Consider the following 22,636-nt stretch of genomic DNA (forward strand, 5'->3'; position numbering starts at 1 on the left):
CTGTATATCTGCTCTTAATCAAGAGAAAAATAGTTTAATTTCTGTAGCTGTGTTCATTTTGCATATGTTAAACGGATGTAACATGCACCCAGGGCATTGCTTCAGAGACAGTCTTTTCCATAAATATGTAAAGTTTTTCTTAAATACCAGATGTAGGTTAAGTGGTTCTTTTAAATATTAAACTATACATAAATGCTTTTTGAAACTATTTGACCTTTGAATTGCCTTCTTTTTGAGTCTGATTCAGAGGTGGGATGGAAGGAAAAGACTAGGCTTACTTTGGGAGATGAGAAGTTGGACTGACCTCAGTAGAAGGGAAAGTGAGATGATAGAATAGAATGGTAGAAAAAAGGAAATAGCCAATATTACACAGAAACCTCTTCGATTGGATCGTACACACACACACACACACACACACACACACACACGCAATAAAGCCACCAGTTTTGCTGATAAGGAAAAGTTCCTGTTTTCTTATCTGAAGACATTTAATATTCAATCAAGTACAGCCACAGAGCCAGCCAGATGATAGCGTAACTCCAAGGATGTGGCATGTCATCAACCTGCTTCCCTTTGAACCAAATGGGGTTTTGCAGTCTCTCTTCTTTCTCCTTGAAAACCATTCAGTGAGTCCCCAGAATCTGAGCTCCTCAGCCTGAAACACTAATGTGTGTGAAAGAGATTGGTTTGGCCTATCTTTCCCGTGCAAACTGGTATGAATTTTAAAACAAAAACATAAGAACAAAGGAAATAGTTTTTGAATTTAATCAGTCTGAAGTTAGTCTTTGACCATTTGATACATTCCACAATAAAAAGGAAGTTTAAGGGGAAGGAGAATAAAACACTCTCCCCCCCCCCTTCCCCCCAACAACAAAAAAATTCAAGGAGGATACTGGTAATGTTTTCCACATTTGAATTTTAATACATGAAACAAGCTATAAAACTTTGGCCAGCTGCAGTAAATAAAGTAGCCGTGGGAGGTATGCACCGGAAACTTCAGCAGAAAGCACTGGTGAGAGTCTCATTCCCAACTACACACCTTCGTTTGTTGTTCTGGAGCGGAAGCGAGTTGCAGTAACTTGATACTTATCCCAGTCCCGGTTTTGTTTTGAGCACATCACCTTTCTAACTCTCCTTAGTAATTCCTTCTGATTAAAGAATAGACAGCTTTGAATCCTCTCGACCTCCTCTTCTTGTTTCCTCTCTCTCCTCCTTCCAAAAATCAAAACAAAATGGCTTGATAACTTGGAAGGTGATATAAGCATTTCTTTCTGCAGCAGCTTGAAATCATGGTGGGGAAAACTGTGGTTCTGCCTTGGCTGTTATCTCATTTAATTGCTAACATATTGTCCTTAGCTTTTGATTCATAAAATGTTTTCCTTGGAGTTCTGAAGTAGGTCTTCAGTGATTCACTAAGTATTAGTATAATGAAAGAGATTTTTTTTCACAGTGGCATGGCTCATAACACCAGAGTGGATGTTTGTATACTTACAAGCTTTCTGGATGATATTATTCAGCTATGCTTCTTTCCTGCTCAAAAACCTTCCCTGGCTTTCCATTATCTACAGAATAAAGATCAATTCCTTAGCTCAGCATTTGAAGCCTGTTACCGTTTACCGAAAGCCTTATGTTGAGCCCTTCCAATCTGCAACAAGTCTTCCAGCAAGACCAGGCTCTGCATATTACCAGAATTCACCCTGTATGTTCTCCGTCAGTACTTTTGTATCTCTCTGTCTTGTCCAGCCCTATCTGCTTATCTCTGTACACCTAATACTCACCTATTCTCAAAGTACTGACTCAAATCATTCCTCTTCCAGGAAGCCTTCCCTTGCTACCCCACCCATGCTAGCCATTTTTTTTCTCTGCTCTTAGAGCTCTATGAATCATACCATTTCTAGATATTTGTCTTACCCAGCTCTGCATAGTTGTGCCTCTTTTATGGATATGACTCTGCCTTACCAACTATTGTAAATTCCTCAAGTCCCACATATTACATTTTGTCTCTCTCCCCCCGACCCCCATAAATAGATCATCCATAGAAACAGGAGAAAAGACATGAAGAAACTAACATATTCTGAGTGCCACATGAGTTGGCAGCCCCTCTGCTAGGCGCTCCGTGTGCATTGTCTTAAGCAGTCTTCACAGCCGCCCAGTGAGGATGACGGTAGTGGCCATTTCAGGTGTCGGTAAAGTGAGCCCTAGGAGGTTTGAGCAGTTAGTCGCAAGTCACGCAGCTGGATTTAAACTCAAGCACATCAACTCCAAATTCAGTGCTCTTTTTTACTACCAGGCACACTCGCCATAGATTATCTATGAGAACACCTTTTGATAATTTATTTTAAATGCTAGGAGCCTGTGATTTTCAAACCTTGATAAGTGTTGATTGGCAAAAGAAGTTTCCAGGTATTCCATGGTGGGTTTCCCAGAGCAGCTCTCTACCCCAATGTACAGACAGAGAACTTTCCCTCCAATGTGGTAGCATGCTTAGATTAAAATTACCACATTATCTACCCACTTATTCTTAAACCGACGTGTTTGCGCTGACTGCCTAAGAGGTGTGAACTCTCCCTTGAGAGTTCACAGGGTCCTTGAGGTAGAAAATTTTAAGTTATTTAGTTATTTTTCTTACTATAACCACCCACCTGTCCTCTAGAATTAAAGCAGAAATCTCTGCATGTGGGAGAATAAGGAAATAACCAGGTCTTCACTACCCTAGTTAGAAACTCTTACCAACTGGGGTTGCCTCTGTGTCTCAGAGACCTCCATGGTTAATCCTGATATTAGATTAAATTTTAGATTTCTTATAAATTATTGAAAGGGCAATTTCCCAAATACAATTCTCTCCGTTATTCATTCAGTATTCAGATCCACAGATGAGACCTGAAAAGAAGCCTTTCAAATGACCTCCCTAACCTCTTTTTTAACTGAGTAAGAACAAAACCCACATCAAACCTGTCTTTCTGTGACTCTGTGTGCTCCTGGTGATTTGTTGGTAGAGTCAGTGATTATGGGATCATTGAGCTAAAAATCCTTTCTACTATTCATATATTGCGTTAGGGTAGCTCTCAGATCCTTTTTGTTTAAAGCCTATTTATTCATTTCAATAACATTTATCCATGGTTACCAAGTGTAGGCTCTGTGCTCTCAAGGAATTCACAGACTAGTAGGAAAAGATGTGTATTTAAGCAGATTGTTGCCTGCCACTCTGCTATGCCCTCTGAAAGATCAGGGGCCCAGCTCTTACCCAGTAGTGAATGATTACATGGTTGCTTGGTGGAGGAGTGGTCATCTCCTATGAGAAACTGTTCTAGGTGACTTAGGGATGGGGGAGTCCTGTGAAACTCACTCCCCATACCTGTCCTCCACAGCATCCCTCCAGAGTCCTGCTAATGAGGGGTGTGGAAGCCATTTCAGAAACCACCAATAAAAGTGGATCTTAGCCCAGTTTTCCTCTTTTCAGTAACAATTTTAGTTTTACTTTGGATTAAATGCAGTCTATCAGAAGTATTCATTAGGCAAAGAAGCCTCTTTTTATTTAACTGACATTAAATACACAAGAGCTTTTACCTCTTAGGGCTTCACAGGACAACTTCAGTTAGTTTTCCTTATATAGTTAAGAGCTCACACCACTGAATTTTAGATTCTGAAAGTACCCTGGAAATCACTTAGCCCATTGCCCTTCTTTTGAAGACTGAGTTCTAGGAAGGGGAAGTGACCAAACCATGGGCACTCAGTAGTAGGATTAGAAACCACACAAAAGAGGCTGGATGTGGTGGCTCACTCCTGTAATCCCAGCACTTTGGGAGGCTGAGCCGGGTAGATCACTTGAAGTCAGGAATTTCAGACCAGCCAAGATCGTGCCACTGCACTCCAGCCTGGGTGACGGAGTGAGACCCTGACACACACACACACACACACACACACACACACACACACACACACACACGGAAACCAGACAAAACAGCAACTAGACTAGCACTCTTTGTATTACATCCCACACTGCTCAGCTGACTTCCTCTTTATCCTATTACCATAGCCATTTCAAAACTCTGAGTGATAGATATTAAAAACCATTCTGTTAGTCTGACTTAACTAACGAAATCCAGGAAAACTCTTTAGTTGCCCCTAGACTGCCTGCAATGAATTGCTATTTAGCTCTGCCAATAGTATTTGGCAAAAAGAGTGGGTAGGGGGCACTGGTGTGTTGGGGCATTTACTGGTTTCGAGTCATGGGAGCCACAGGAGTCAGAAAATTCTGTTGCTATATGGACCTCTTCAACAAAGATATGATCAACAGAGGCATCAGCATCTTTAGTCTTGCTTCTCTTGGGCTTTCACAGGTTTTGATTCCATAAAGTTCTGTGTCTATTTGAGTGCATCCTTCATTTCTAAGCAGTTATTCCCATGGACTCTCAGGGGCATTAGAGATGATCTCTACTGAAATCCTCCTACAGATTCCCCAGCAAGCAGTTAACAAGCCTTGATCAGCCTTCTGCCTTCAAGGGTGACTAGCTCCAAATGCCCATAAAGTTCATTTTCATCAAATGTTTGAAAGTTCTTCCTATGTCCGGCCCAAATTTGCTTTTTTTACTACAGTCCTTATGTTGCTGCCCAATGGAATTGTCCCCAAGTCAAGCCTAACAAGCACTTTGAGAAACTCAGTTATTTGAAGATTGTCTACTCAGTGTTTTTTTTCCTCTCGATGAAACACCAGTATCTTCAAATATTGAACCTGAAGAAAAGTTCGGACTCCCTGTCGTGAACATCACCACTTCCCAGTGCATTCTCCCTAGGTTAGCAAGGATGCCTTTTTCTCTGCAAGAACCCTTTGGTGTGTAGAATCGCAAACTGAACACAGTGCTCCAGCAAGTATCAAGTGGACTAGGGTGGATCTGTCTCCTCCCCCATTCAGTACCTTATATCTTCATTAAGGCCACCTAACAAAACTTGTGTTTGATGCTTTCATTGTCCTGCTGATGTATATTCAATTTGTAATCAGCTGAAATCTGTAAGCCACATATCTCTGTAGTCTCATTGTGTACTTTGTGCTGTCTCTGTACAAAACTTCATGAAACCCCATTGAAAGTTATATTGTAGCCTCAGCCTGATTCCTGTTTAATGGTTTCCCTGAAGCCCTCCTTCAGTCACATACTCTGCCATCTCTGTTGTTGGCAAATGTGATGGGTATTACTAATGCCTACATCAAAGCCACCAATAAAAATATTTCCAGGGGAGGGAATTGACCAGAAGGCCTTGAGGCTCAGAGTTAGACATTCTTCCTATACATCTGCTGTCTCTGTCCTTAGAGTTTGACCTCTCACCTGGTTCTGTCTCCCTCCTTACACACCGTGCAGCCCACCTTTTCTCATTTCAGCCGTAGCATTGTCACAAGAGGCCAGGTGTGCAACACTCCCTGTGAAGCAGGAAATGAGGTTTGTCCAGAATGCCTTGCTCTGGTGGAACCAGACTGAGTTTGAGAGGCCATGCTTCTGTTTCAGAGCACTTTCAAAACTATTTTCTGAATAGCCTGTTATAGAATTTCACCCAAGCTATTGGTGGTCAACATCATCTTTCAATAGCTACTGTCTTGTTTTTTTTTAAATTAGGATATTTGCCTTCTGTAGCGTTCCATCATCTCTCCTGATCTCCACAACTATCCAGTATTTCGGAGAGCAGATTAGCAGCCTCAACTGAAAGTTTTGATCTTTATCAATATCATACATTATTTTGTAAAACTGAAAAGAAAAAAAGGACAGGGAGAAAAAAGAACTTGAAGAAATCCTTTAACCTTGGATTAGTTATAACAACTGCAGAATCCTTGAATTTACCACTTAGTATTTATATATTAACATAAATATAAGTCAAAAGAATTTGAATACGGCAATAGCAGTGAGATCCTTTAAGCTCTGTTCAGCAACCCCTAAGAAAAGTGATTAGGACACTGTGCATGCCTAGATGTAAACGCGGTTGGTCACATTATGTATTTCCCCTTCTTTCCACATTAATACATGCTTTACTCAAATTCAGACCCTATGATGTTGAAACAGACAGTCTAGTGTTGGATGTTTACCTCAAAACCCTGCTCTCTCTGCACCTAGGACAAACAAGTCCTAGTTCTCTAGCGTTTAGCATCTTGGAGTCATGCATTTTAAATAAATCACGAACAAAAACCTTGTTTTCTTTCCCAGTTTTAAAATATAAAAGATATATACACACACACATATTTAAAACAGACCCTATAACCTCATCATATTCTTAACATGGTTTTCTTCTTAAATTATGGAGAAAAAAAAAGGCTGACACTTTTAATAGCACAGTAATCATCATTTTTTAAATGAACTGTTACAAGGACATAATCTTAAACTATCCATAATTTGGAATAGGCACAACTGTGCATTTAAAAAAATGTAATATTGCCCTTACTTTCTCAAGAAAGCATATTTTCTGGAGGGAAAAGTATATATTGTATATATTAGAAAATACACATATGTTCATTCACTCATTCTGCATCTGCTGTGCTTCAGTTGCTATATGAGGATGCATCATTTATGGGGATGCATAAATGTATCTGATCGTATAGGCCTTTTATCCTGGTGGGAGGATAATACAAACATGGGTCTGACTGTAATGCAAGGCAGAATTATGAAATGACCTGAGAAGCGATTCAGACAGCTAAGAAAAGCTTCCCAGAAAAGATGGCATTGAGCTCGTATTTGAATCCACATAGAATTTCAACAGTTAGAGACAGGATAGAAAAGGTATTGCAGAGCCATTTAATAAACTTGATTTAAAGACAAAAACAGAAAATAAAGGCTCATGCACCCAAATGGAAGCAGGAAAATTGCCTGATGATACCAGCCTTTGTAGCTTGCCAGCCAGGGCTGCATTGGGTGAAAAGCCCCTCCACAGCACGGCAGCTCCAGCAACTGGCTTGAATATTTCACATGAGAGTCCACGGGAAGAGCGAGCTTTCATGTATATTTTTTACATCCAAATTAAGTTAACTCATGGAATTTTCCACCCTTAGGAATTAAAGTAGCAACTCATGAAGTAATTCAGTTATGTCATTCATACCAAAACAGAAAATACTGGAGCAACTTGGCACCGTTTAAAAGCCAAGATTAGGCCTTGGCCATTTTATATTTTTTCAAATTCCGTGGCCGTTGTGTTATTTTAACTTTTACTGTGGCTGTAAATTTTTCAAATCAAAAGTATCTTAATTGCTTAGAAAACAGAAGTTTAAAATGGGTTCATAGTAAGAAGAGGGTTTAGGCAAAGCAGCTTTAGGAGTGAGAACTGAAAGAAAAAAACTGTAGCATTGCATTTTCTGTAATGTGAGGGTTCTACCTAATTGGTTGACATTCACAGTTGTGCATAATTATAGCTTCCTCTATATCCATAAATCATCTTAGAACTGTAAAGTTGAGTTTAACCAAAAGATCTGTCCAGTATTAGTTAAATGACATCTTTAGGGAAGCATTGTCCTGATACAATAGCCACATTCATTTTAAAGCAGTTAATTGGACACATTGTCAAAAACCACAGTATTGAGTTTCCACATTTTAATTTCACATTTGCCTTCTCCCTGGCTTCTGCACACGGACGGGTCTCTTTTGGAGCTGAAAGTGTGTGAAAGTTATTGGAGAATGGTGGTCTCTGGGTAATGTTTCTGTAAGCTGCCCAAAATTTTCCCCCTGTAGTCTAGATGGGAAACAGCTGGTTTTTGTTTAAAAAGCTGTTTTGCAAAATGCCTGAATCTTGAGATATAGAACTGAGGTCACCATTAAAGCAGGTGCTTGGGAGCAAGTGAGAAAGACTCCAGGGGCTAGAGTCTTCTGCAGGGCACTTCCTATTAGAAGAAGAAGCATTGAAGTTTGCTCCTTTATTCAGAACACAGACAGATAAAAGTATTCATAAGTAAGAGCATTAGCAATACTACTAGATATTGAGTATTTTTAAACATAACCAGCCCTCAAGTGAATAATTAGCTCAGTATGAAAGAAACTAAAATGGTCATTTTTCTCACAGGGCTTCAAGATACAAGAGCCCAAGGCTCTTGTCTCCTTTGGATATTATAAGTGCTTGAATTTCCTCTTTAAACACACCAACAGTAAAAGAACTACTATTTCAAATAAGCAGTAACATAACTGACTATATCTTCTGAGGTTTTGGATGCGATCTAAGGGAAAGGGGGAAAAGAGACCCGACTTGGCAAGACCCATACCAAAGCAGTTTAGGGGAAAAAAGCAAAGCAAAAAACATGTGGAACCACTAAAGGCCAGTGCACGTCAGGTATCCACCAGTCTGAAGATGAAAGGAAATAAGCCTCCTCCCCTGGGAGCTGGAGGTTATTAGCAGCTGTTTATCCAGTCGGGAATAGAGATTAACATTGTAATTTTTTTTTTTTAAGAACTAGAAAAAAATTTGTTTGGGAAGTTGGCTTTTCATATCAAGTCACTGTGCCTTGCCAAAAAAAACTTCCTTTCTCAGAACTCATGTACTAGCATTGAGCAATGTTATGATTCTCTGAGAAACTCTGGATTACCGAAAAGTCTTTCTCCATTAAATAGAACAGAAAAGGACAGAGAAATGAGTGGATGTTTGCCACTGTCATATTGCAGTTGCACTGTTTACAATGTGAAATTCACTGTTTGGTCTCTTACCTGTTCTCCAGGCTGACTCTAAGTGGGACACTCCGCCCTCTACCCCTCACACACCCCCCCACAATTTAATCATTGCCACTCTAAGGTGCACACGATGGGTTCTGCATCTACCTACTGCTTGTGAAATGGCCTTTCATGAGATATTGGGGAAGCTGCTTAGTACTCTGGGTGCTTTATTCTCAAAAAAAATTGAGTTGGATATTGGTATTTTTTCCCCTGATTTAATGCTACTCTTAATGTCATTTTCTTTTATTAAATCCTTTCTCCTGCTTTTGATCTTATTTATAGCAGAGCCACTGGTCATATGGAAACTATTATTGTATAGCTGCGAGATGAAAGACTTCATGGCAATTAAATAAGAGCGAATCATTTGGGCCAATAATACCCACGTACAGTGAGGTACCATTTGTGTCCAAAATGCCCTCTGTTGTTCACTTTGTAGCAAAGCCATTGAACTTTACAAAGGGCTTTACAAAAATCTGCTTTTTCTCAGAAATAGGTAGTCTGACAATATGAAAACACATGTTAACACACAGTCCTTCGCTGCTAGCTTCTTCACACATACACTGCCTAAATCATGCCACTTATTGATATAAAACGAAATTTTCACTTCAAGTGGGGATGTTATTTAATTGTGTTAAGCGTCAGCTCTTAAAAAATATATTTGGATAATCTATATCAAAATTTTACCCATCATTCAAAACCTGCCTAAAATGCCATGTTCTTCTTAAAGTCATCCCCTGGTTTCCCAAACGGATACAACTTCATCATTTTTTAAAACCCTAGATGACCTTGTACTCTTTTATGACATTCATCGTCTTTTGCCTTGTATAGTAATTATCTTATCCCACCATTACAATATCAGTGCCTGTAAAGTCATAGACGTGTCTTTTATTATTTTTCCCTGCAGATGCCCATATAGTGTCTTGCATGTAGTAGACTTTCATAAGGCATTTGTTGAATTAAGTGAAATGTTTATTACTTGATAGAAACACCCTAAATATATATTTGACAATATCAGAGGCCTTAGATTTCACACAGTCTCACAGATCCATACCATTTGTGTTGTCATTTACTAAGCATCTAATTATACATTGTACTATTACACAATGTGCAACTGTGGGATGGGATGCTCACAAATGGAGACAAGTAAAGGCTTTACAAAAGGCAGCAAAACAAACTCATTGAAGTTTATGCCCTGCACCATTCAACAGTGACCTTGAGTGTGTTTTAAGGGTGGTGCCTGTGATGCATAGGCAGCTCGGTGAGGTGACAAGAAAGTGGAGATTTCTGGAGATTCACTCAGCCCTGAAGGGTCAGAGTAAGGAGATCGGTGGAGCTAATAAAAGAAGCAGTTGGTGAGTTGGGAGGAAAAAACAGCCCAGCAGACAGAGCAGGGAGGGCTTTGTTCAAGCCTTAGTGATGTGGGCATGAACCCAGCAGATGAGGGGCCATGCATAGGTAATTAAACATTGTAGTGAGGAATTAAAAATGGGAGGGAACTGCAGTGGTCTAGGTGTCTAGGTGAAGGATGCATCAGCACAACCTGGTGATCTTAGACTGGATCCATACAGCAAGCAAGAGCCAGGCTGAAGCCTTAGTATTGCAGGGGACCACTTGTTGGAGAGAGAATATTGTATATAAAAGATGAGTATTTAGAAAGAGATGGCAAAGAAATGGTTCATTTGTTTAGGTGAGCTTCTTTACACTTCTGCCGTTTCCAAATATATTACAATAAGCATGTGTTACTTGGATAACAAGAAAAGTGTTAAAAAGTAAAGGCCAGTTGGTAATGGTAAATCACTAGGGATCCTCAGGGATGGGCTGCCTGGACTTGCTAAAAAGTGTGTGGAGGTCAGCAGCATGACTGTGCACTCGCACAGGTGTGCTTGCAATTAAGGCATTCAGAATTCCAAGTGTAAGTCGAGTGTTCAGTTGTCTTTTCCTTCCCTCTAAACAGAAGCTGTTTACACATCATTGCTAGACTTCACCCTACTCTCTGTGCTAGATATGTTTGGTTCACTAGGATGGATTAACTTTAGTTCCATACCACCTACTTACTGGCCTACTCTACGGAGCAAGGAAGAGATGGAGGAGTGGGCTCTGTCCATCTCCTGCCACTGTTCCCCAAGTGAGTTGCATCCAGTTATGGTTTCCACCATAGGAAAATGATGTTGAGAATTGAGAGTGTGGGGTGGAGATATAGAAAAGAGAAATGAAACAGTTTTAATAGATGGAACGTATGAGTTAGTACAAGAAAGATGAACTGAGGTCAGCTCACGTCCATTTGCATTTCTTGAACTATATCACAGGATCATTCATTTAACCATTTTGGTGAACATCCAGGGGAGTGAGTTTCAGACCAGCTGATCACATGATAGACAAGCACTGCCAAAGTTGGGATCATTTAGATCATGTTTAAATCCTCTTGAAAATTATTTTATTATCTGGAGAATAAATATTAAATAAATCTCCAAGAATTGCACAATAAGGAATTACCTTACATTTCATACACTGCGTAAGTGAAGCTGTGATATTTCTGGAAAACAATGTAGGTGTTCTCAAGACAGTTATGAAATCTTCTCCCAACAAACATTTTAAAAACAAGTAAAAATCCAAGCAAGAGAATTGAATCCAGATCTGATGTTAATGAAAAGTCTCTTAAAGGTTTAGTCATATGTATTAAAGAAAAATAGTCTGATAATTTTTTAAACTGAGAAATAAGGAAATTATCTTTGTGGTTGGAATGTCCCAGATGTTAGCTCTTTTTCCCACACAGGTGGTTATTAGAGGTAGGTCTTGTTTTCTGCAGAGTCTCTGTGCCTCTGGTGGTGTTCTACCAGTATCTGTCTACTGCTGCCATTTCATGAACTTCCAAGTTCCCATCTGCAAGGCATTAAAAAAGTTTGCATGACTGCTTCTCACCTCTGTAAAAGATGCACTTTTGTACTAAATGGTGTTTTGCCCATTTGAAAAAATAAGTTTTCTTTCCTCTAATATGACAGAGGTCTGGCAAGATAATTGAAACTGAAATCTAGCACTCTACAACTGTCATGTATAATTGATAGTTCATGGGGAGATTACAGTTCAGACACCAAAACTGTTTTCTGTATCAGTGGGTTTCTAATTACAGTGAAAGCCCATCAGCTTTTCTTTTGTGTTAATGGAAAAACAAGAGAGAAAAGTAACAGTAAGTCACAGTTACCAGGACTTCTGTCTTTGTCCCATTTTCTTCTTCTTTCTACAAACAAACAACAACAAATGCTATGTCTAAAAACCAGATGCCATTAATAACAAACTTTAGTTTTGATGTACCAAAATGTTTGTAATAGTATATCCAGTTTTGTGTCATTACTTGGTCTAGAAATTGATGATAGGTTTCTTAAAGTTCCCGTTCTGTACTCTTTTAGAAGGATTATGGTAGAATAGAAGTGACTGAGGTCTGAAAGCCTGTTTTGAAGCGGTTATCTCTGGAGATAACATTAACTAGGATTGAATAACTGCCAAATGAAATTTGATACATTTTCCCATCCATGAAATAGGCCTCTTAAATACAACAGAATAATTACTTTCACAATACTCCCTGGAAACAAAGACAGCAAAAATATTGAATGCCTTTTTTGTTTGTGGTGTTTGTTGTTAGCTAGAGGATAAGGACAAGGATATTTACCAAGATGCTGTATGCATCTCCATATAAAAACAGCCCTGCCAACAGCCACCTAATTTGAATCTGCATGTCTTTTAAATCTGTTTATGTTGGAAGGATAGTGGCAAATATTAAATTTTATAATTTAGTTAGACATTTTGGCCTTGGCCTGAGTTAATGAACTATGATTTTTCCCTACAATAAAGAAAACGGAAATGATTTTCCTATCTCTCTCTATATATATGTGTATGTATGTTATATGCTTGTATCCAGGTGTGCATATACATGTATGCACACACACACACGCTCTCTCTCCCTCCCTCGCCCCCTCCCCCCCCCTTTCCCTCTCTCTCTCTCCCCCTCCCCCTGCTGTTTTAAAACAAAAGCTCTGGGAAGTAAACACCTCTTGCCCCTTAACTTTGCTCCCCTCTCCTATATAATTATTGGATGTTTTCTGAGTTCAAAATCTGTTTTAGTTCTCTAACTAAATATCTAAAGTTAGATCTGCAGTCACTTCACCATTCTTGGCCTTAGCTTTCTTCTCTGTAAATGAAGAGTTTGACCTAACTGATACATAACCATGGTCCTCTGAGCCCTTGAAGTCTAAGTTCTGTGATTTCAAAGTGCTTCTAACAATTTATCAAGCCCTTTCTTGGAAACTGAGGTTATTTAAAATTATATGGTGCTTATGTGATTTGAAAGAATTATTGCATATCTAATGACATTTAATTATTTCCAATGACAAATTCACACAGAAAAATTTAAATAGCTGTGTTGTAATTTGAATATAATTTGACCTAAGATACGATGTAACTCAGATATTTACACCTCCACGTACCAGCCAAAATGTGGAAGGGGCAGGCCAAGCAGGCCGTGTTTGGACTACATGACCTTGTCTCCTCTTCCTCCTTTGTAGCTCTCTGGACCAGGAAAATGCCTGGCATTAAGGTGGCCCATTCATAGGATGACCTGTGTCTGCTTCAAAATGAGCTGGACCATCCATGATCTTGGCATTCTGAACTCAGAAATACTAAGACAGAGAGGAAGTTAGCAGCAGGTACAGAACCAGAAAGAATGTACCAAGAGGTATCATGAAGAGAGTCCAGTCTATCGTCATGAGGGAGCAGAAGCCAGAGAGAAGCAGAGGTGCCCCCAGAGAGAGGAGAGAGGCTGAGTAGTCCAGGAGAGTCAGGAGTGAGTGGCATTAGCTTCCCCAGAGCTGAATCCAAAATCTAAGCTACAGAAATCTTAATGATAAATCTCTTACTTGAACAAACTCAAATAGGTTTCTCTTCCTTGCTATTAAAACTACCCTACTAAATTGATCAGTGTACAGATATCCCCCCAAGAATCATTATGAGCTCCACGAAAACTGGGACCACATCTGAGGTATTTCTCGTTCTTTTCCCCAGTACCTCGCAAAGTGACAGGCATGGGCTAGATTGGAAAACGTTTGTTGAATTAGTAAATGTACTCTCTGATCAATCAATGAATAATCTTGAATAATTTTTAAACTTCACTTCTATCTTTTACTTTTAGCATAGATTATAACTAAAACTGCATTATATGTGACTGTGGGAAGACTCACATTTTCAATGAGTATTAATAAAATTAACTGTTTTCATCAGCTGGCTTTAACTTTAGAATATTGTTATCTCTATGAAAAGGTTATCAAAATAGAGCTTTAACGAAGTATAGATTTTCTAAAAATAGGCACCAAATGTCTTTCTTAGAATTGATTTGTAGAAATCTGCTTTTTCCTAGTCACATTATGGTGTATTTAATTTCAGAATGCCAAGATCACTGGCTGGCCCAGCTCATTTTGATGAAGCAGACATGGGTCATCCTATCAATGAGCTGCCTTAATGCCCGTGGACAAATCCCTGACCCTTGTATATACAGAGGACAGTGTGGGTTTCTCCATCTATTTCTGTGTTATTCTAGTAATGAATTTGTGCTGACCATCTACCATGTTTCTTCCCTTGTCTCTTAATGTGACCAGAAATAATGTTTCTGAAAGAGAAGTAAACAGGGTTAGAAACATGCCATCTGTGGCCAAGGAAACAAGCAAAGCAAAGCCAGTTCTTCAAATTGGAATACTATTCCACAGCCACAGGCAGTGGAATTGATACTGATCCTGGAGAATCAAGCTCATTATTACATGGATCTGGATCTGTCAGAGGTCATTCACATGACCTGGAATAGACACAGTTACAAGGGAAGCCTTAAAACATCAGGACAAGTTAGCTGGGTGTGGTGGCGGGCACCTGTGACCCCAGCTACTCGGGAAGCTGCGGCAAGAGAATCGCTTGAACCTGGGAGGCAGAGGTTGCAGTGAGTAGGGCTCACGCCACTGCACTCCAGCCTGGGCAACAGAGTGAGACTCTGTCTCAAACAACAACAACAACATCAGAACAACTTTGTCTCTAACGTTCTTTATGGAAAATTATTGATATTATTTGAGATGGTCTAAGATAATCTATAGAAAATAGATGCAGTTAGGTAACATTAAAATCCCAAAAAAATGTAGTTGGAACAACAGTATCCTCAAATATATTTATAGTATTTAAGAGTTTACTGTCATTGTAAAGGAGAAAGATTTAAAATTGAATGGATTTTAACAAAATAGAGACGAAGATCACCGTAAGTGAAGAAAGCTTGAGTTTTGAGGGTTCTTGAACTACATAGGTTGTTATTTTTATATAACATGCAAGTATTTTCAGTCAAAACACAGATCCTGTCTGCAATTATTATGTACCTCTTATGTACCAGTTGTCATGTTCGGTTGCGTGGGTTCTCTTTTCCTCTTTTGAGACCTTATCTCAGTGTTATCTAGAGGGAAAAATTTTCAAGATGAATAACTGAATATATTTTAAGTAAAAAGCAAAATATTAACCCTAAGTTATGGCATAGACGCTTGCAAAGAAGCCTTGAGAGTGTTAATGATTCCGAAATAGGAGTATACTTCCCTATGCTCAAATCTGTGGTTACTTTCAGTGATTTTGACTTAGAGTCATCCTTTTGGAAATTCAAGAAATTCATCCATTGGGAATACAAATAAATATGAATCAGCACGAAGAATTATTTGGGTTTATATTGATTGACAGACATAAAGAGCCACCATTTGATCAAGGCCTGTGAAAATTCATGCTTACAAGTTGACATCTTAGATTGAAAGGATAATCATTGATTGAATCAGTTTTCTAATGCATGAATATAAAAACAGCAAATCAAAACCTCAATGGAAAATAGCTATCACTCTTCTGAATAAAAGAAATGGTTGAAGGAGCAGGTGGGCCTGGCCTGCCTGTAAGAGAGCAGACTTCAGTCACAGAGGAAAGGAGTGGTGTGGCAGGCAATGGAGTTGAATACATTTTTTAAAAAATAAAAATAAAAAGGCCTGTACTTAATGCCATAGAGCTCTAGTAGCTGAAACTAGGATCAGTGAGTGAAACTTACAAAGAGGCCAATTTGTGGTAAAAATGGAATGGGCTGTCTGGGAGATATCAGTCTCATTACATTTGAAGCACCCCACAGAGGCCAGATAACCACCATTCAGAAAGTTCTGTGTTGCAACACAGGCACCCGGGAGCAGCACTGGACTTCCCACATCTCTCTGCTGAAACATTCGTTTATCCTTCCTGATGCTCATAAGCCTCCAGTATTTTCCTATTCATGCTGTATTTTGAATCCAAATAATTGCATGATTTATGTGATACTCCCCACCCAAAGTTTTAGAAAAAATTTAGAGTGCGTGCACACACACACACACACTCACACTCTCTCTCACACACACACACACACACACACAAATATAAAAACGGTCTATTTCAGGATCAGTTACCTAAATATATTTTAAGTAAAAATCAAAATACTAAAGGCCATACTTAATACTTAGCTGCCTTTAAATAGTGTGTGCTTATTAGGTCCTGTGAAGTTGATTGTTGTTGGTTCAGATTCCTGCTGTTAATGCATTCTTTGGAAATACCCTTTTAAAACATTTTGGTAACAACAGAGTGAAGATTCTCCTTTCTGGTTTTATATTTTTGACTTGGAAAAAAAAAATAAACCTGAATCATGGAAGTATAAATGTATGGTTAATTTTTTGTGTTTTAGACCCACCATCCTGTGTAAATGCTCACTTAGCCATAGGCTAAGAAAATACTTGGAAATAGAAAAGAAAATGTGAATTACTGATTGTCCTCTTAATTTACAAATGCATCACATTTTTGCTTGAAGGCAGATGCTATAAAGTAAGCAGTTGCTGTCTCAGTTCAATGCCACAAGTTCAATGTCCCTGGACCCTATGGTAGATAGTAGTAGTTAATAAAAGCTCAGCAGTACTTTTTTTAATCAAGTAATCATGCTGTACTCTATAATTTTATTCTTGGAAGCATGAAGAGTATTTACAATATAGTGTCTTTCTAGGATCAGAATAGTGAGGGAAAAAAAATGGAAAAATGTCCAAACATCCTTGCCTGGCAATGATGGCATTACTGGTGTGTTTAATAAAACCTTTATTGGTACATTTTCCGGTGTGGTGGCATTGGCAGAAACCATCCCCCTTTGGATTTGAAACTCAGCAGCTGATGAAATACAGTAAACATTAATTTGGAATGGGCTGCCAGTTTTGGAAAGCCAGGTGACATTTTATTATATTTGTACCAAGCAGAGGCTGTGTCCCATACTGCTGTAGCTTCCGCTGTCAGAGGCTTAGCTGGCATTATGGAAAAAAAAAATGGCAGGCCTGAGAATCTTATCCCCTGAAATGAAAGTCGAATGCCAAATTGAAATTCCTGTAGGATTTCCGATAGCAATGGGGGAATTGAGAAGCCCACAATTAAGCATATGGGCATTAAGATAATTGTCAGATCTGTTGGCGGACATGATAGAAGACAGATGGGTACGAATCAGTGCGCTCCACTGCAGCACCCTGGGAGACAATTTGACGTTTTACCTGCCTGAGCTACTCTGCCATATTTGTCACTGAATGTACAGCACAGCATCTTACTGAGTGTTAAGTGTTTTCACAGGAAACTATAGGTGCATGTGCGGTCCTCCAGCGCCCTCTAGTGAAATGCGTTTGGGAGTATGGTTTTTGAAAAGCCAGCCTGCCTTCCTCAGGTCCTAGTGTGGCATCTGGTTCCTGCTCACCTTTCTGGGTTCTCTCACCCTTTCAGGTGGGGACCCATCGTGAAGATGGCGTGGCCCTGAGAGGCAGCCATTCTCTTCTGCCAAACCAGGTTCCGGTCCCACAGCTTCCTGTCCAGTCTGCGACTTCCCCTGACCTGAACCCACCCCAGGACCCTTACAGAGGTAGGTCAGCCTCACCAGGGCACTTCTGACCTCACTTCCACAATAAGCCCAGTGTTGATACCCAGCCTCTGGAGTTCATCCCTCAAGAAGCACTGGCAGAAACCCAAGAATCAAATTGGGTACAAAAATCGTAAGTAAATTGGAAAGTATTTAGAACTTCGCCCACTAATTTTATTTCTCCAGGGACTGTTTTCCTCAAACATCCTCTGAAATCTCAGTCCTACATCAGCAGGGAATGAGGCCACAGACTGATGAGAGGAAATTTTATTTTAGCTATTTCCACATTTTTCTCATTCAGGTCCTCTAATGTGGTTAGTTGTGGCCTGAAAATGATATTTCCAAATGAATAGGAAGGAAGGAAATTGTTTTTGTTAAGATGGAAGGAAATATAGGTGCATTTACAAAATGGAGCTTGCTTGCATGATTTTCACTTTTGTGTCGGCTAGCCCTGTAATGATTGCCTGGTACCAGTGACTACGAGCGGCTTTTCATGACCCCGGGAAGTTGGGCTGTGGCTGGCCGGCTGAGCAGCAGTCACTTAGATAACATCTTCTCAGTCCCTTCATGTTTAATATAAAAAATGATAACATTGCCACAGGAATACATGGGCATTTTTCCAACTGTTCAACATTGGACAGATCTGAGTGTCAATTATATGTATGGGTATGTCTGCCCATTTTTCTATGAATAGTAATTGTTTTATGGAACTTTTTTTTCTTTTTCTTTTGCTGCTTTGAGACAGAGTCTCACTTCGTTGCCCAGACAGAGTGCAGTGATGCAATCTCAGCCCACTGCAACCCCCGCTTCCCAGGTTCAAGGGATTCTCCTGCCTCAGCCTCCCAGGTAGCTGGAATTACAGACATGCATCACCATGCCTGGCTATTTTTTGTATTTTTAGTAAAGACAGGGTTTCATCATGTTGGCCAGGCTGGTCTTGAACTCCTGACCTCAAATAATCCACCCGACTCAGCCTCCTAAAGTGCTGAGAATACAGGCATCAGCTGCCCCGCCTGGCAAGGAGCTTTCTTTTCAAGAGCCTTTGGTTTTTGCCCTCTTTGTCCTAAATCCGTGCTTCTCAAACCGCAAATAAGCACGACCTGAGAATCTTATTAAAATGGAGATTCTGATTCAGTAGGTCTGGGATTGTCCATTTCTAATGAACTCACAGGTGATAAGGCCACTTGGACCAAAGTTTGAGTGGCAAGGTTCTAGAATACACAGATTACAAATAATGGGGAATACTGGACAGACATGCTTCTACCTTAAAAGAAAGTTATTATATAGGGTCGTGTTTTAAAATGCAGTGTGACTTGGAAAGTTGAGCAGTGATAAAGCTGGAAATTTCTAAAATGAGTAGCAAACTGCCTTCCATATGTACCATTTTAAAATGCTGATTACTCCTTGAGAATAAGAGAAGCCTAATTTCAGAATATCATTAGGGTACCTATTGAAGTCTTGACTACACATATTTAGCATACTCCCTGGGAATTATATTTTAAGGACATTTTTCTATTAAATCATTGCATATGGAAGAAACTCAATATAATAGCTGATATTTACTTGGGTTCTTAATCAGAACATTGGGTGTGTGATTTTCATGATTATGATTTTCATTGCAATTAAGTTGATGTTTTGTAGACAGTGAAATTACCATCTACTCCAAAAGATTGCAAAATAGAATTTAACCTTAGAGCCAATGCAGGGAAAACTGGTTTCTGCAGGTGCATTTTTGAAACTTCAACAGATAGCAGGAAAAAAAAAGTGACAGAAGGATCACAGTTCAGCAGTATGAATTGTCTGCTGGCAGCCTTGCAATCTGCTGTGCAGGCAGTGAGTTTTCGGTGTACATGTCACCTGATTTCTCTTTTTCTGTAGGCATGCCACCAGGACTACAGGGGCAGAGTGTCTCCTCTGGCAGCTCTGAGATCAAATCCGACGACGAGGGCGATGAGAACCTACAAGACACGAAATCTTCGGAGGACAAGAAATTAGATGACGACAAGAAGGATATCAAATCAATTACTAGGTCAAGATCTAGGTAACAGTATATAATACTGTCGCTTCATTTAATTCCTTTATTGGACTTTGATGAAGTGAACAGAACGGGAAGAAACTATTCAGTTTTTTCCTGGCAGGTAAATTTACAGCTTACAGCTGAAAAGAAAATTAAAGGCCTACTCTAGAAGTACTAAAAGTATTGTTTAAGATACCTGTACTCTAGGGAGGCCTAAAATGTTTCGGCATTGATGAATTTGGACCCAATGCTAATGACACAGTGAAAACAATTTGTATCTGATTCAAGTACAAACAGTTTATTTTTAAAACTCTACTTATTCTACAAATTTGGTCAGAAATGTTGTCTCTATAATATTTCCAAAGAAAGATTGTAGCCGTGTTAAAAACTCAGTTGATGTATGTGCCAACAATAACTGTTTTCTTACCTCTAAAGTGGGAAAATACTGATTTCCTAGATTTATCCTACACATATTGATGTATATAAGAGTAATACCTAAATTGCTAATGGTTTTTCCTCTTGGATACTCATTTCTATGGAAAACACAACTGCAGGAAAATAGCTTTTGGCTGGTTTTCTTAAATATTTGCTATCTTTACATTCCAGTCTCTGTCCCCGTGGACTTTAATCTGGTAATCAGATGGTTTTTGAATACCAACACCCATGTACTTTGCCTCAATTCCCTTGGGTTGTTTATACTGAAAATTTAACCAATTGTCCTAAGACTACAGCTTCCTTCTAAAGGCTGTGGTTCTCAAGGTTCTATCTAAGCTCTTGTGAGTTAGGAACAGGCTGCCTCTTTATGTTGCCTTTGTAATTATTGAGATCAATTCCACATCCTGCCACAAGTTTTAAAATGCTGAAGGCTTCTAGATAAACTTTTTCCTTCCTCATTGTAGTTTTCTGATTCTTGGCCAAGTTGGCAAGAAATCCCAAGGAGGGGATTTCATACCTTTAACAGCTTCTGTGTTAGTCCAGTCAGTTCTTCGTAATTTAACTTACTGTGGCCAAACTTAGGCATGTTAATGGGTTCTTTGAAGTTTCAGAACATTTTCACTTGCTGTTGAGAAACTTCCTATTTAAAAGGTCACTCTTATGACATTTACTTATGTGTGTGTCCAAAACTATATTATAAGGCAGTGCTTTTCAAATCTAGGCAGTTTTATTTGCATAACCAATTATTTATAAGTGAATAACCAATTCTAATTGATTATTAGCCTGAAAACCTTTGGAAGAAAAGTTCCCATTTTCTAGTCCCCTTTGTGTAAGGTGTGGCACATGTTGGGTACATAAACATATCACCCGAATGCTTAGCTTCAGGACAGGCCCAGCAGAGACTGTTTCCTTTTGCTTTTTATAGCCTATTTGCATAGTGGAATATAGAAGTGAATTAATTATAAGTTAATTTCCTTGGCATTGGCAGCAGTCGAGGATAAGGGCAGAGGAGGGATCAGCAGAAGGCAGAGAAAGAGAGTCTTTTCCAGTGGACTCAGTTGAATTGCATGTTTACCATACACACCTGAGGCGGACAGTACCATCTGGAAAGGCGCTTAAGCTGTGACGAGAGAGCCTGATCTTACAGCATTCTTCTGTGGTGTCATCCTCCTTGCCCCTAACTTTTCTCCTTCACCCACGTGGTCTTGACTTATGTGCATCGTCTTTATGTGTAACGTGTGCTTGCAACCCAAGAACACCACTCCCACTTTTGATTGGTTGGAGCTTCTCAAGTGTAGTTGGTCTTTACTGCCACTTGGAAGTTATCCAGAGATTCTCCAAAATGGAAGACCGGAGTCATACATTTTAAACCAGCATTCATTAAGTATACATTGAATTGACTAGATAATTTCCCACATCTTCCAACTCCAAAGTGTTGTGTTTAATGATCTTTATCCTGTGAACATTTCTGATGTGTGAAATTTTAAAGTAGAGGTTAACCTTCATGATCCCATAGATCCATACATTACCCTCTAGGTTAATTGTTAGTCCCTTCCATGTAGTTTCTTGTAATGGGGAGTCTACTGATGTTCAGTGAAGTTTGTTTCATTTTTTTATGTCTCTCATAAGCCGCTCAAAAATCCTCACTCATGTTTATTCACAATAGTCGTTCAGAGCTGTGTGCTGCTCTGCCTTCTTGAGACAAGACATGATGCACACCTCTCTTTTTAACATGATAGCCCTTGGAATATTTGAACCTGCTTCCATGAAGACTTCCTGATATGACATGCATTCCAGGTGGCTCATCGTCCTCTTTGCCTTCCATTCAAAAGTTTTTAATTTGTCACTGTTGCACCCAGAAATGGACAGAACTGATCTTATCTTTCCAGACTATTCTGGGCCCAACCATGCCTTTATTATGAATCAGGGGGTATTTTAGTTTTCACAGTCAGAAATTAGCTTTTGGCCTTTTTTTTTTTTTTTTTTTTTTTTTTGGTAAGAGAATCTGGCCATGTTGCCCAAGCTGGTATACAGTGACTGATCACAGCTTACTGCAGCCTCTACCTCCTAGATTTAAGTGTTCCTCCCACCTCAGCCTCCCAAGTAGCTGAGACTACAGGTGTGTGCCGCTGTGCCCGGATAATTTTTTTGTAGAGACAAGGTCTCACTATATTGCCCAGGCTGGGATTATGGGCATGAGTCGCTGTGCCCCACTTTCTGCCTTCATTTTTGACTCACAGTGAGATCCTGGTCATTCATAAGTTGTAGGTGTTTGGTTTTTTGAATCGTTTTTCATGGCTAATATCAATTCAGGTTTCCCAAACTTCTTCTGGGGATCATAAACATCCATAACATTAAAGACCAGAGAAGTCATGTTTTTCTAACCTTTTATTTAATAGAGAAAATGAGACCCCCATAGGGTAAGTGGGTTGACCAGGCCTTCAAAGCAAGGTAATGGTGACACTTGGATAAAAGCCTCACTGTCTTCACTCCCATTGCTCTGATGTCTTAAATATAGGTTTTTCTTATTCCTGCTGTTAAGCCGCCTTGTATTTTTTTGAC

General features: G+C 39.4%; 1 protein-coding gene across 41 annotated transcripts in view; it reads left to right on the forward strand.

Annotated features, from left to right (window-relative positions):
• Window positions 1-22,636, forward strand: part of TCF4 (transcription factor 4) — a 369,465-nt gene that overhangs the window by 340,829 nt on the left and 6,000 nt on the right. For 28 of the 41 annotated variants that reach the window (XM_017498003.2, XM_017498009.2, XM_017498005.2 and 25 more), the window contains 2 exons: window positions 17,490-17,625; window positions 19,501-19,663. In XM_017498003.2, the coding sequence (XP_017353492.1) occupies window positions 17,490-17,625; window positions 19,501-19,663 (299 nt within the window). The remainder of the gene's footprint in view (window positions 1-17,489; window positions 17,626-19,500; window positions 19,664-22,636) is intronic. The other 13 variants (XM_017498008.2, XM_017498022.2, XM_017498001.2 and 10 more) reach the window with 1 other exon arrangement.

This window comes from Cebus imitator, unplaced genomic scaffold, assembly GCF_001604975.1.
Source record: "Cebus imitator isolate Cc_AM_T3 unplaced genomic scaffold, Cebus_imitator-1.0 Scaffold236, whole genome shotgun sequence".
Taxonomy (NCBI): Eukaryota; Metazoa; Chordata; class Mammalia; order Primates; family Cebidae; genus Cebus; species Cebus imitator.